This window comes from Hippichthys cyanospilos, chromosome 8, assembly GCF_059441005.1.
Source record: "Hippichthys cyanospilos isolate Australia breed blue-spotted pipefish chromosome 8, RoL_Hcya_1.0, whole genome shotgun sequence".
In the NCBI taxonomy this organism is placed as follows: Eukaryota; Metazoa; Chordata; class Actinopteri; order Syngnathiformes; family Syngnathidae; genus Hippichthys; species Hippichthys cyanospilos.
This window is the reverse complement of record NC_142376.1, coordinates 4,717,329-4,730,092: the sequence shown is the minus strand read 5'-3', so window position 1 is coordinate 4,730,092 and position 12,764 is coordinate 4,717,329. Positions and strand designations below refer to the sequence as shown.

Genomic DNA, 12,764 nt, shown 5'->3' with positions numbered 1-12,764 from the left:
ATACCTCTGTGTGTGGAAAAAAAAAAAAGTATAAACAGCTGGCATCAAGTTGTTCTTGGGCAAGCAGATCAGTACACCATATGTTGTTGGACAATTGTAGGTGGAGGAGAGGTTTAAAAAAAAAAAAAGTGAACACCAATTTGATTTTCATCTACACACATTTTGGATCATGTTGAATTGTTGTTTTCAATTTCAGAAGTAGGACAATGCAAGCAGTGAGACACTACTCAGCTACAGTATTTAAGCAAACAGTAATTACAGTTTGACAATATTTTGAAGGAAATCAAATGGTCGGGAGAATTTGAGAAGGCGTTGGAATGCGGGGGTGGCAGAGGGGGGGGGGGGGGGGCACTCCTGTAAACATAAGCCTGCAAGTCAGAACAGGAGGATCTCTCAGCTCATGGAAGCATTGCAACTTACAATTCCTTGCACGAAATCTACTCGTCAGCCGTGTCCTCATCTATTTGTTGCTCCTCTGCAAAAACACCGACCTTATTCCACTGTGGCCCTGTGTTTTTCCTCAAGTACACAAAAGTAGGTTCAGGCCAGCATTACTAACCTAGAATTCCAAAACGCACTTAGTTGTGGGCCAACAGGAAACTGGGACATCATGTGAGTGGGAGTAAAACTTCATGTGTTTCTAATTACGGCACAACAAAGATGAACGCTAGTTTGTGGTTCTTTTGGGGGGTGGGGGACTATGATGGAAACAAAATGATCAATCTCGAGCAGTAAATAATTTTGTGCGGCCAATGAATGGTCATAAGTGATCCTGCTAACAACATTCTGCACAGGCTATGGTTGTTGTCTAGGAACAACGAGCCAGAGTAGAGAAGATACAAGCATGCGATGTTTTCAAGTCAAGGATGGAATGTTTGCGCTGTTTTTTTTCTCCATTGGATTTTCAAATGCATAACTTGAGAAAATATTGTATTAAGGGTCAACTAAGGCCAGGCTTTGGGCATGGAATCAACGACAAAAATATCACCCCATCTTATGGTGCAACATCACAAGCTAACACAACTATTTATCGCTAGCTAAAAAAACGGTTAGTCTGCGTTTGCACACATGTTGTTTGTGTCCGTTTGTACGGGGTGTGGTGGTGTCAACTTTACCGCCATTTTTAGCTGACAGTCAGAGGATAAACGACCACAAAAGAAAAAGGAAGTCACTATTGAGATTGTCAAGAGTTATTCATAGTCGAGTTTTAAGCCACTGTGAATAAAATCAAATAGACAACATTGTGATGTGGGGCAATACACTGAATTAACTGTTATTTTGTGATTTTTAAAAATCAACAATTTGAAAATTTGCCAAATTGCAGAAAGCTGGATGTGTGGTTTACAAGACATGTTTACCGTACTCTCTTAACGTTTAATTTTGGCATCTAAGCAAGTTGTGCATGAATTAGGAATCACTATACTTTGCACGCAATTTTAATGATAAGTTTGCGTTCAGTCTTAAGGCAATGTAACACTCTTGATCCATGAGCACATAACAATATAAACTGAAAACGAAGTTATGACACACAGTAAAGGTAAAGAAAAATTTATACTTTAAAATTACTGTTGCCACCTCTGCCAATGTCACTAGATTATAGCAAATGTCAACCTTGGGACTACTAAAACATTTTTTATGAAAATGACCAGATTTCTAAAACGAATTGTGCGCAACCTCAGAAATCCAGGTGAATTGCAACTTGATTCTCGATTCCTACTCTTTCTACCAAATGAGAATTTCGGTTGCTCTCATAACTTCCTCTGAAGTTAAAAGACATTTTTCTCCTATGACAGTTGAGCAAAGTGGAACCAACCTCAAAAGGAAAACATTGGAGAGGTCAGTATTTGCATGCATTCAAATTCAGTCATAAAAGCAAACAATGGGGATATATCTGGAGAGAATTTTATACTTCAGGCAAGGGGTGCTAATGCACCACCCACAGTCTCTTGCGTTTGTTGTTGTTTTTTTTTTAAATGTTTTTTTTAGTGCCTTGGCTTGACAGTTTGACCTTCATTTTGAAACAACACCATGTGAACGCGATTTCAGAACCGCACCGTGTTGTTCACATCGAAGCCTGCTCACTCTAGGAATCAAAGACTATCAAATTAGTTGAGTGTTGTCGTGACTACGCTTTCGGGAGTAAATTCAAAACCAGAGCGTCCCAAGACCGTTCGTGTCATACCTTACATGCACCGTGAGTATAGTTTATTTTGAAGGATTGGTTGATTTCCTCACAATTGTTTTGCTTACAATACATTGGCTTGACAGGCAGCACATTGTCCCAGATGTCTCATAGCGCCTACATTTAAAAAAAAAAATAAAAATGTTTTCATAAAGTACACTGCTGGAAAAGTACATGGAGGAGCAAAAAAGTTTGTGCAGCATTGCTTCAGGTCTTCTTGACCCCTTGACTAAAACAAAAAAAGGACATAAAGAATGTCTAGTGATGGTGCCGCATGAATTGAACTACAAACTTCAGGCTGAACCGAACAGACCACTTTTCTATTCCACTTTGACGTTTAAAGCATGAAGTTGAGTTATCACCTGTTTTTGGCATCTTGTTTTACAAGTTACTGTCGACATTCGACTTGCTCACTGTACTGTGAAACGGGTGTGGATGAAGGTTCCTGATGACTGTTTGCCAATGATGTAAGTAAAGATTTCTTTTTTTTTCTTGCCCCACCACTGCTGAATCATTATACATCCCGACAGAAAACTCATTGTTTCCACCACTGACGGGAGGAAACAGTGTGCCTTTACCCGCTTGTAGACAGTCGCATATTCTTTGCTTTGGCACGGGCGCATCCAGGCAACAATGAACCTCTTTGACACAACTTCGACGTTTTGCCCCCAACTTTAACACAGACTGCAGGGCACTATTAGTCCCGCGGCTGAGAAAATGTGCTTTCTCACCAAACAAAAATGAAAAAAAAAAAAAAAAGATCATTAGCTATTTGAGCACATACCGTATATATACTGTAATGCCAACAGTATTTGCTCACCTGCCTTGACTCATATATTGCCTTAGGTAACATCCCAATCTTAATCCGCAGATTTAATGTGGCAATCCTCCCTTTGCAGAGCTTTGATTCTTCTGCGAAGGCTTTCCAGCAAATGTAAGGGTGTATTTGTAATTGTCTAATATTTATTTATTCTTTTACTCTTCTTACGGTAGAAAAGAAAACAGTGTTGTGCCATCCATGTCGGATTTAATAAACTTTCAAGAGGCAGTAGTAGTATTAGTTGTATCTCCGGGGGTATTTTATCCAGCAACTTTCCGACTTATCTGCCGGAACATTGCATCGCTAATGATAATGACCATTTATATTTATAAAAAGAATAAAAACAGCATACAATGTTTTGCAAAATCGTCAGTAACTTAATTTAACAATAAGATGGTTTATGTTTCAATTATCTTTCTCAATTTGGAAAAAAAAAAAAGGAACTGTTTCTGTCACATTTAAACCTTGTGTGGTATTTTGTCCAATCCTTCAAAGGCATTTCCATCAAGGTTAAAGCATTGAAAGAAGACACCATAGGGACCTGAAATTCCACCCAGATGATAACATTTCAAAGTTTAACATGGCACAACCACTAGGTTATCACACTACCTCCCTTGGCTAAAAAAATGAGAATGGTTTGCAAGAAATGACCCAAAAATGGTCAAAATACCGCATAAAATATGAAATACCGTATTAAAATTGTTGCCACCCACAGAAACCCTGTTCAAATCTCATATGCAGGGGGTACTCAGACCACCAATTCAAGAACTGCTTCTCTAATTCATCCAAAAGATGTTCAATCAAGGTGAGGTCTGAACTGGGCGCGGGTTTCAATAACCACTAATACTGTCTATAATCGGTAATTAGTGGTTTTCTTTTTAGCATAATCTAACAAAAGGGACATTTAAACAGAGCAGAATATCACGCAATAAATGTAATCGCTGTTTGGGCAATTTATTAAAATTCAATTTGAATCATCTGTCAAATTTAGAGCCATTTAGCGGTCGACTAAGTGAACGCAATGCATTTCTCAAGCACACACACGCTACGTACGTTATTATGGTGTCTCAGAGACCCCACTTCGCAGCCCTACTGCTATCAGACTATGTTTGCGAAGTTCTTTGTTGGGAATTTGTAGCAGAAAATGATTAGTGATACAAGACAGCCTCCTGGTAGGTGCGCTGCGACCTATGTAATATATTTAGCGATTACCAGACCTACAATTTTATATATACAGTGGACCCCCGATTACGGCATTCCTGGCTTCCATTTTTTTTCACGCAATGAAGTGGAATATTACGTTTTTCCTCCAATCTTCATGGCATTTTATCTGCTTTACAGCATCAACTCTTACAAAATTCTAACTTGGCGGTCAGTGTACGTGCATAGGACTCTGCAAGTCGAACCACGCTCATACGTCACTAAAATGCTGGTCTGCTATTGGTTGGCGTCACTAAGATGCTGGCCTGCTATTGGTTGGTGTCACAGTATCACTAAGATGCTGATATGCTAAAGACTTGATCTCGTGTGAGTGCTTACAATATTGTATTTATCGTGCATTTTAGTGTTTAATTTTTTATTATTTTTTTACCTTTTACCTATGGTCTTTGCCTTAACACATTTGGATCTAAGCAGCATGCTAGCGAACATGACATGTATGCGTGTCTAAACCAATAAATACACTGAATTTCGATTACAATTCTTATGTACGATTGAACGAAACTTCCCCAATCGAAATTGAGTCATGATACGTAGCACACGCTCCATGCGATTTTAGAATCTTGGTGGCTCTCAAAACACGACTTAAAAAACGCAAACAAAGGAGCTTTTTTTTTTTTTTTTTTTAAATCAAAATCAGAGCAACCTGAGCAATTTGCTTCAATCTTTCTAAATTGTATGTATCGGTGAACACTTGGGACTGCTATCAGCCTGAAAAAAGGGAAATCAACCATCCTTATCACAACAAAATGATACTTTTATCACAAGTCGTCTTTAAAGGCTCCAGTAAATCAATTACCCTTCGAAAATGTAAACCATACCTACATTTTATCAGTCCATCGTAAGTAATCACATAATAAGCCCCCAAAAGTGAATGTCACCTAGCAATACAACTCAACGGGGAGGAAACGTTTACTTGGTCCCGCCCTATTCCACCAGCACTAGTACGAGCCTAACAACCTTTTGCCACAATGTAAAGCGGGTGATACTATTACTATGTTAATATTTACCAAGCGGCAAGCCTCGGGGTGTGTGTGATTCACAGCTCCGGTGAAACGTTAGCTGGCACACCTGTGACATAGACATTCGTCCACACGGTAGGTTCATTTTAACACGCAAAAAAAAGACGTACATAAACCCGAATGCACACGAGGGCTTGGGGCCGATAGCGATTATATGTTGTGAGGCTTATGGGCTTAGAGACTGGAAAACCTAAAATAGATTAGCAAAAGCTTGGCTATTTTAGCTAGCTCGCTGGGTTAGCCAACAACACGCGAGACACTCGGGAACCGTTAGCTGGCTCGACCGCACACCGAGTTGCATTAGCCAAAGTGCTAAACTACGATTTAAAAGACGAAAAAACGACGTTTTCATTTTCGAACAACAAAACAGAATACGGCACATGACTCGCTCCAAATCGTGAATTCACACATTGGGGTGACAACATTAATATGAAGGTACTTCACAAAACCAGGGTGCAATATTTGTTAGTTACATTTAGGTGACATTAACCGAAGCGGCGCATAATTCCCAAGACTTTGCGTGTGTGAAACCGTAACACCGGAGTCACTTTGGTTTGGGTTAGACAATTTCACCAAAACTGCGTTCGACGCTTGAAAACGACGTAATTCTACATAGTAGTCATGTCATTACCTTGCCGTCCAATCTTTGTATTAGTCCTCTTCAAAATGCTGTGGTGATCACTATTACGCACTACCCGTCACCGTTAAATCCGACTGGCGTACTCTGAGTAGGCGCTAAACAACAGTAAAGACAAGTAGGGGAGTCCTTACGTGTCGTCACGCATGCTGCATTCGCGAACTCCCACATGGTGTGGGGTTTTATACAACTCTACCCATCCCTCGAGGATAACACCGTATTCCTAGCTGTGTCTAGGAGTTGATACATTTTGACTTCTCAAAAGGTAACTTTGATGGGGTTTTTATAGTGTTTTTTTTTTTTTTACATAAATGAATACATAAAATAAGCAGCGCGCGGAGGATGAGTCGCGGGAGTACTCAAAAGTCGGATCCCGTAAGACGTCAGCGAACACAGCAGTCCTGCTAACCAGCGGAGAATGCAGGACTGCAGCGGGAGCAGCTTCGAGGTTTCTTGCAGCCATCTGTTGGCCAAAAGTGTCGTTTACATCCGACCATAAGAGGAGAGACATAACGACGCTTTACAATTTGAAATAAACAACAAAACTGTTCGGCAGAACTTGTTGATTTGAAGGGTTGTTGTTGTCATTAAAAAAACGACGACAGATGTTTGCATGAAATTTGAAATCACAGTTTAACGTAGGTTCACACGTGTTAATTTAAAAAAAGATAATAATTTGTACGTTTCGAAGCAATTCACTTTCATATGATTGTATTCCCGTATAAAATGAAGCAAAACAGACGAGTAGGAAAGGGACAACACAAAATTCCCGTAAATAAAATGCAAATTAAAGCAAACAAGTTAGCTGCACAAACAACCATCCTCTTCGTGTTATTCTGCTTTCTGCTCAACGAATTGGAACCAGTCAGGTCAGTCCTATCTAAAACATCGACAAAAAAAGGTTTTCTGAACTGCACGCGAACGCTTCTTAAGGAATGTTGCGGTACGGTATCCATATGAACTTTAGACGAGTTACTAGCGAGATTTGGAACCACCGGCGTCATATTTACTGCAGGTTGCACGGCCTTTTGGTCCGGTCAGTTGATTTTGAATATCTTGTATGATACCTTGAAATCATAGACATTTCTAGACCATTTGGGTGTGAACTCAAGCACCTCTAAAGTGATCCCCAGGCACCCCTAAATGTGCGTGTTTTTTCTTACTCTGCAAAAGTGTATAACTCAATAAATTGACAAAATAGCACCCCCACCCATCTAACCCACCTCACAAATGTGAAAACCCCCTTACGTGATATGCACTCATGGTGTAAAATCTGGTTTAATCCAGGATATGTGGACCATTTCTTCACGTTCTCCTCAATACCAATGCACTTTTATTACCAGACCTCTTTTTTTTTTATTCAATCACTGTGAATAATATTGCATTAAAACCATCAAAACACTGAAATTTAACTAATTTGACACACTATGTACTTTTTCCCCCCCAGATTAAACATGTTGTATTGACCACTGGAACGAGTCACATAACTTACAACACCGACAAAGCCTCGATCCTTTGGGCGTGACTCAAACTATCCAAAGTTCACGTCTGGAAATTGTGCAACTCCTGAAAGCAACCCTTTTTTTAAAAACAAATTCTTGGACAGGATCGCAGTGTTTTGGAACAAGACTGAGCCATGCAGATCAACATTTGGAGGATCTTCGCTGTTTACCTGTTGGGCACTCTTGGTTATTCCAACTGTTTTCTAAATAAAGGCAGTCCAAGTATACCGAAGATTGCCAAATACTTTGGCACAAAAGGCCGATATGAGGAAGTGAACCCCTATCTTATAGAGGACATCCTGGCTGTCAACACGTCCATCCTGCGGCCCCCATCTCCACAATGCCGCCCCATTCATCTAACGGCCATTATAAGACACGGCACGAGATACCCGACGAGGTCGATCTTCAAGCACATGCAAAAGATGTACAAGGCGGTCCAAAGTGCTACGCCCGGCAAAGAGAGCTGGGTATGCGAGATCCAGACTCAGTGGAGGATGTGGTATCCCGAGGACACCGATGGTCGGCTTGCCCGGAAAGGCGTGGACGATCACAAACATCTGGCCATCAGACTGTCCAAGCTGTTCCCTACGTTGCTTTCAAAGGAGAACCTTCAAAAAGGATTGATGAAATTTGTAACCAGCTCCAAGCACAGATGTATCAACAGCACTATGTCCTTCATGGCGGGACTGACAGAGCTGTGGGATATTCAAGGTACTCAATTCAGTTTTATTTCAAAAGCATTTTAACAACAACTGAATACACAAACAGTAATAATAATAGTAATACAATAATATGGATATAAAATACATATGCTGTGTTCCCTCGCTATAATGCGGTTCTCCTTTTATAGGCTTGATATTTTGCAGATTGTGGTTGCAGATTGTGGACAGTGGTTCTCAAAGTGGGGTTATGAAAAATAAAATTGGGGGTTATTAATAATAAAATATATATTTGTGTTAATTTCATTTTTTTTATATTGCGAAAGTATTCATGACTCTTTAATAAAGAAATCAAATCAACAAGTTTAATATATTTTGTAAAAATGTACTAATTTTGAGGTTTGTCAAAATGCATTTTGTAGCTACAATTCATAATTAATTAATAATTGACAGCAATGTTATAAGGAGGCGTGCACTTTTCAATGTTTATTTTATAAACTTCTAATCTCATGATATCAATAAGCATATCACTCATGCATGATGTCACTCATGTAACAGGATAAATTTTGAAAGTTCTTCAGGCTTGTCTGATCTGTCTGATTTATTAAAATATTGATTTATTATTCCTTATTACGTATATTATTTTTAGATTCTGCACCCAAATATATTGTCTGCAAAGTTGCTTCATGTTCTATTGAATTTGCTCTTAATTTGAAAAGAAATCATGTACTGTTCCTGTCACTGCATTGAAAAGCATTAAATTAGCTAATACTTGAAGAATTTTTCTTAAAACACCTCATGATTAAAGCATCCTAGCCGTGAGAGCCCAATAGCACCAATATTCTCAGAAGCACTGTAAAAACAAAAAAAAAGAAAAGAAAAAAAAATAATTATGATAATTATGATAATAGACAGTCATCAATATTTAAATCCTGGAATTTGAAGTGACCTTAGAACATCATAAAACTTCATTGCTGTTGACATTTTAATAACTATTTTAACTAAACAAGCTAAAATAAGTATTCGTTTGTTCTTCAAACTGTTTATCTTCATTCGGGTCACAGGTGTTCTTGAGCCTATCAGAGCTCTCTTTGGGAGACAGGTGTGGTATACCCCAAACAGGTCCACAAATGAAATTAAAGTCTCTTTTTACTATATATTTTCTACTGCAAAACAAAAACAACAAGAAAGCTAAGCAGAGCATTAATAACTGAACAAATGCATGATAAAAAAAATCCTGGTTTTTGTTGCTTCTTTTGGAAACGCGTTTGCCATATTTGGACATCCAAATTTAGAGATTCCATTATTTAAACAGTACTTTTAGCATCTTTTTTGATTTTTGATTAACCCCTGTATTGGATCTCTGTGTTTTATTTAACCAACAAGTTTATGCTAAAGCTAACCGCTCGCTTCCCTTTACCCAACCTAGATCAGACATTTGACTACGAGGTGAACGACGCAATCATGAAGTATTTTAGCCACTGCACCAAGTTTTTGGAGGATGTTGTCAGGAACCCCTTAGCCTTGTCGGAGGTGGACAAATTTAAAGAGGGCCCAGAGATGAGGATGGTTCGGGAGAAGATAGCAAACCAACTCCAAGTCCCCTACATGAACATTACAGCCGGTCAGTGGTTTGATTTCATTTAGTCTCGCATGTTTCTCAGCGTTTGAATTTTTATGAACAAATTCAGTCGTTTTCCACTATTTTTGTGTGTAAATGTGCTCTTGATCCTCCACAGACATGGCAGACGCTGCAATGAACCTTTGTGCCTACGAGTTGGCCATCAAGGCAGCCAACTCTCCCTGGTGTGAGTGCTTGGATGAAGTTGATGCTCAGGTAAGGGGGCCACAATTGTAGGTTCAACATGGCAGTCTTATTAAATTTAGAATCAAAATACTTATCGCTATTACAAAGTATCTTTGCAAAAGACGTGTCTGCAGGGATGATGATGACTAGCGAAACACTATGTTAGCATATCACTATCAATCTTCAACACTCGCAGATGAATGAAAAATGTTGCAATTTGAGGAAGAGGCAAAAAAAATATATTGTTAGGTTGACCTTGTGATTGTTTTACAGTTGCACCATTTTGGAGTGGCATTCTATAAATTAAACATAATTTTTCCATAAGAAGTAATAAAACGAAATAACACTGGGAATCATTTCAAAAATCTAATTCTGTTGTGCTAGATTTTTATGCTAATTCAAGCTAACATTGGCATACTGATTCCAAACTAGAAGTCTATTTTTATAAAGTATTTTTTTCTCCGCACGCTACCCTTCAGAAAGCCAAGATGGCACCAATTAGCTATATTAAGACTTGCCTACTGATTCTACAGCTGCGTGGTTGCAGTCCCAATTGAAACAGTACAGCGAGAGGTGTGTGCAGCTCCCAATAGGTCAAGAACGTCAATATCTGCTAATCGAAAACTAGCATAGTAGCAATTTCGAGAATTAGTGCTGTATTTTCTCTTAACATTGGAACCCTGAGCATTTTTTGCCAAGGGGTAGGGGTGGTTTTTGCCAAAGCTTGGAATTATTCCCTATTCCATATATAATTTTCAATGATATCAAATATATTTGTCAGACATAACTCAAGAAAAAAAACTGTTCCACAGAGCTGAAGTCCAGGGCCAAATTGTCGTCATCATAAAACATTTATGAACTATACAAGCAAGGTTTTGATATTGTTAATCATTGTCTTCTTTCAACATAGATGACATTGTATTCTAATCATTTGATTGCACTGTATTATGGTCCTTTTAAAGATGCCGTAAACTTAATTCTGAGATGTATTTATTCATGTTTTAAGACAGTTGCTGAGAAAGGAAAAAGTGAGAATTATGTAGTACTCAGTTGTGGAGCTATGGCATTACAAATTTTTACCATTTCAATTTTCCTGGCAAATCATGGGACTTGGACGCACCTGAGCGCTATGTTTGCATAATTGAAAGTTATTTTGTTAATTTATTATATTATTATTATATTATGTTAATATATTAATATATTATATATATTAATATACCAATTTCTTCCACTACACTACATTTTGCTCTAAATACACCCAGATAGGTCAGCTTCACTGGATGTCACAATTTACTGAAACGCTTGGTGTTTGTTTCATCCAAGGGAGCCACAGAAGCCTGTTAGCTTACAAGCTAGCTGGAGGCTAACACCTCTCGCTGTATTTTGGACAGTGCTCCAAAAAATGAAGTTCGGTTGTAAGAGCTAACAGGAATTTGAATGTTCAGCTAAGTCAATGGCCCACTAAATTTACAATTCATTATCAGTCTTGTCACTGTGGTTAGTTCCTGACAAACAAGCCGCCATTATTCACATCACAAAAGACGTTTTGTGTCCGAAAGGAGCTCCAGCTCAGGTTATCTAGCATAGTAGAAGACTACAAGTGAATGCCACCTTGCCTTCCATATTATTTTGGGTCCACAGATAGTGGAGTATGCGAATGACTTGAGGCAATTCTGGAAGAGAGGCTACGGTCATGATATTAATAAAAAGTCCAGCTGTATTCTTTTCCATGATATCTTCAGTCGTCTGGACAAAGCGGCCCATGAAATCAAGTGAGTAAGATGTCAACCTTGACTCGAGTCTGATTCGACGATGTTCCATTGCCTTTTTTGAATCTGAAAAATGATCGGATCTTCCTTCAAAATAATTTAGGTCCGGCCAGCAGGTGAGCGAAGCAGTGACAATCCAAGTAGGCCACGGTGAGACCCTCCTTCCGTTATACACCCTCCTGGGCTTCTTCAAAGACGCCGAACCCCTGACATCGTCAAACTACGCCTTCCATCGCCAACGCTCTTTCCGCCCCAGCTTGGTGCTACCATACACAGCTAACTTGCTTCTAGCGCTTTACGACTGTGGGGAAGACGACTTGAGGTTGCAAACCCTTATCAATGAGAAACCAGCAAGTTTCCCTGGTTTGAACGAGGGTCAGCAAACATTCATGCCTCTGTATAAAGACGTCAAAGAACACTATCAGGAACTGATCCAAGGTTGTGATTTTGAGACCGAGTGTGAACTGTTTAGTAAGCCTAATCAATTTTCAATCAAGGAGGCCTTATAGTTGCTAAAACCTCTTTAAAAAACTGTTAGTATGTATACAAGATAGGAACATGTGTGGAAATAAAACCAGCGACAAGATAGGAACATGTGCGAGAATAAAGCAATAGAAAAAATGTAATTTGCCAACAAACGACAAAAGAAAGCATTTTAGATGTAGTTGAAGCAGGTGGTAATGCTTTTATTTGTTATGTGAAAATACAACTCTGATGTACTTTATACAGGACTGACATAAATAATGTGAAGAATCAAACCGTTTGTGCAATATGGTTTAATGCTGCAAAAAGTTGATTGTGCTGCTCCTTTTGGTGTGCCTCCTTTTGCCACTAGGAGGCAGTATAATACATAAATGGTGTTTCTATACCAGTGACTCAATTAAGGTGCTGTAATAGTACATAATCCTTTTATATGATACTTTACTGTTTGTGTTGACCTACACCTGTAAAACAACAACTGATGCTAACCGTTAGCACGTAAAGGCATTTTCAACTGTCTGTTAGCATTCAACTAAATTAAAAGACTTTCCTGAGGCAAGGGCGAAGTTTTAACTGCACAATGTGTCATTCTTTACTCTGTTTAGTCTAACTGGACATTTCAACAGGAGTGTCATCAAACAGCTTGAAGGCTTTTCATGAATTGGTTC

The 12,764-nt window shown here is 38.8% G+C and overlaps 2 protein-coding genes across 9 annotated transcripts in view; one reads left to right on the top strand and one right to left on the bottom strand.

Moving 5' to 3' along the window:
* Positions 1 to 5,981, bottom strand: part of sgms1a (sphingomyelin synthase 1a) — a 22,652-nt gene extending 16,671 nt beyond the window's left edge. Inside the window, exon 1 of one of the 2 annotated variants that reach the window (XM_088421169.1) lies at positions 5,874 to 5,981. The gene's annotated coding sequence lies outside the window, so the exon portion shown is untranslated. The remainder of the gene's footprint in view (positions 1 to 5,873) is intronic. The other variant, XM_088421170.1, reaches the window with a different exon arrangement.
* LOC148419903 (multiple inositol polyphosphate phosphatase 1-like) overlaps positions 1 to 12,764 on the top strand; it is an 18,514-nt gene extending 5,750 nt beyond the window's left edge. Inside the window, exons 2-8 of one of the 7 annotated variants that reach the window (XM_088421163.1) lie at positions 2,571 to 2,649; positions 3,054 to 3,116; positions 7,327 to 8,092; positions 9,470 to 9,664; positions 9,780 to 9,877; positions 11,489 to 11,619; positions 11,720 to 12,757. In XM_088421163.1, coding sequence (XP_088277289.1) covers positions 7,516 to 8,092; positions 9,470 to 9,664; positions 9,780 to 9,877; positions 11,489 to 11,619; positions 11,720 to 12,125 — 1,407 coding nt within the window. In that variant the 5' untranslated portion in view covers positions 2,571 to 2,649; positions 3,054 to 3,116; positions 7,327 to 7,515 and the 3' untranslated portion in view covers positions 12,126 to 12,757. Of the gene's footprint in view, positions 1 to 2,570; positions 2,650 to 3,053; positions 3,117 to 3,771; positions 3,808 to 5,169; positions 5,318 to 6,036; positions 6,145 to 6,693; positions 6,749 to 7,326; positions 8,093 to 9,469; positions 9,665 to 9,779; positions 9,878 to 11,488; positions 11,620 to 11,719 lie in introns of those variants that run through there. The other 6 variants (XM_088421165.1, XM_088421167.1, XM_088421161.1 and 3 more) reach the window with 6 other exon arrangements.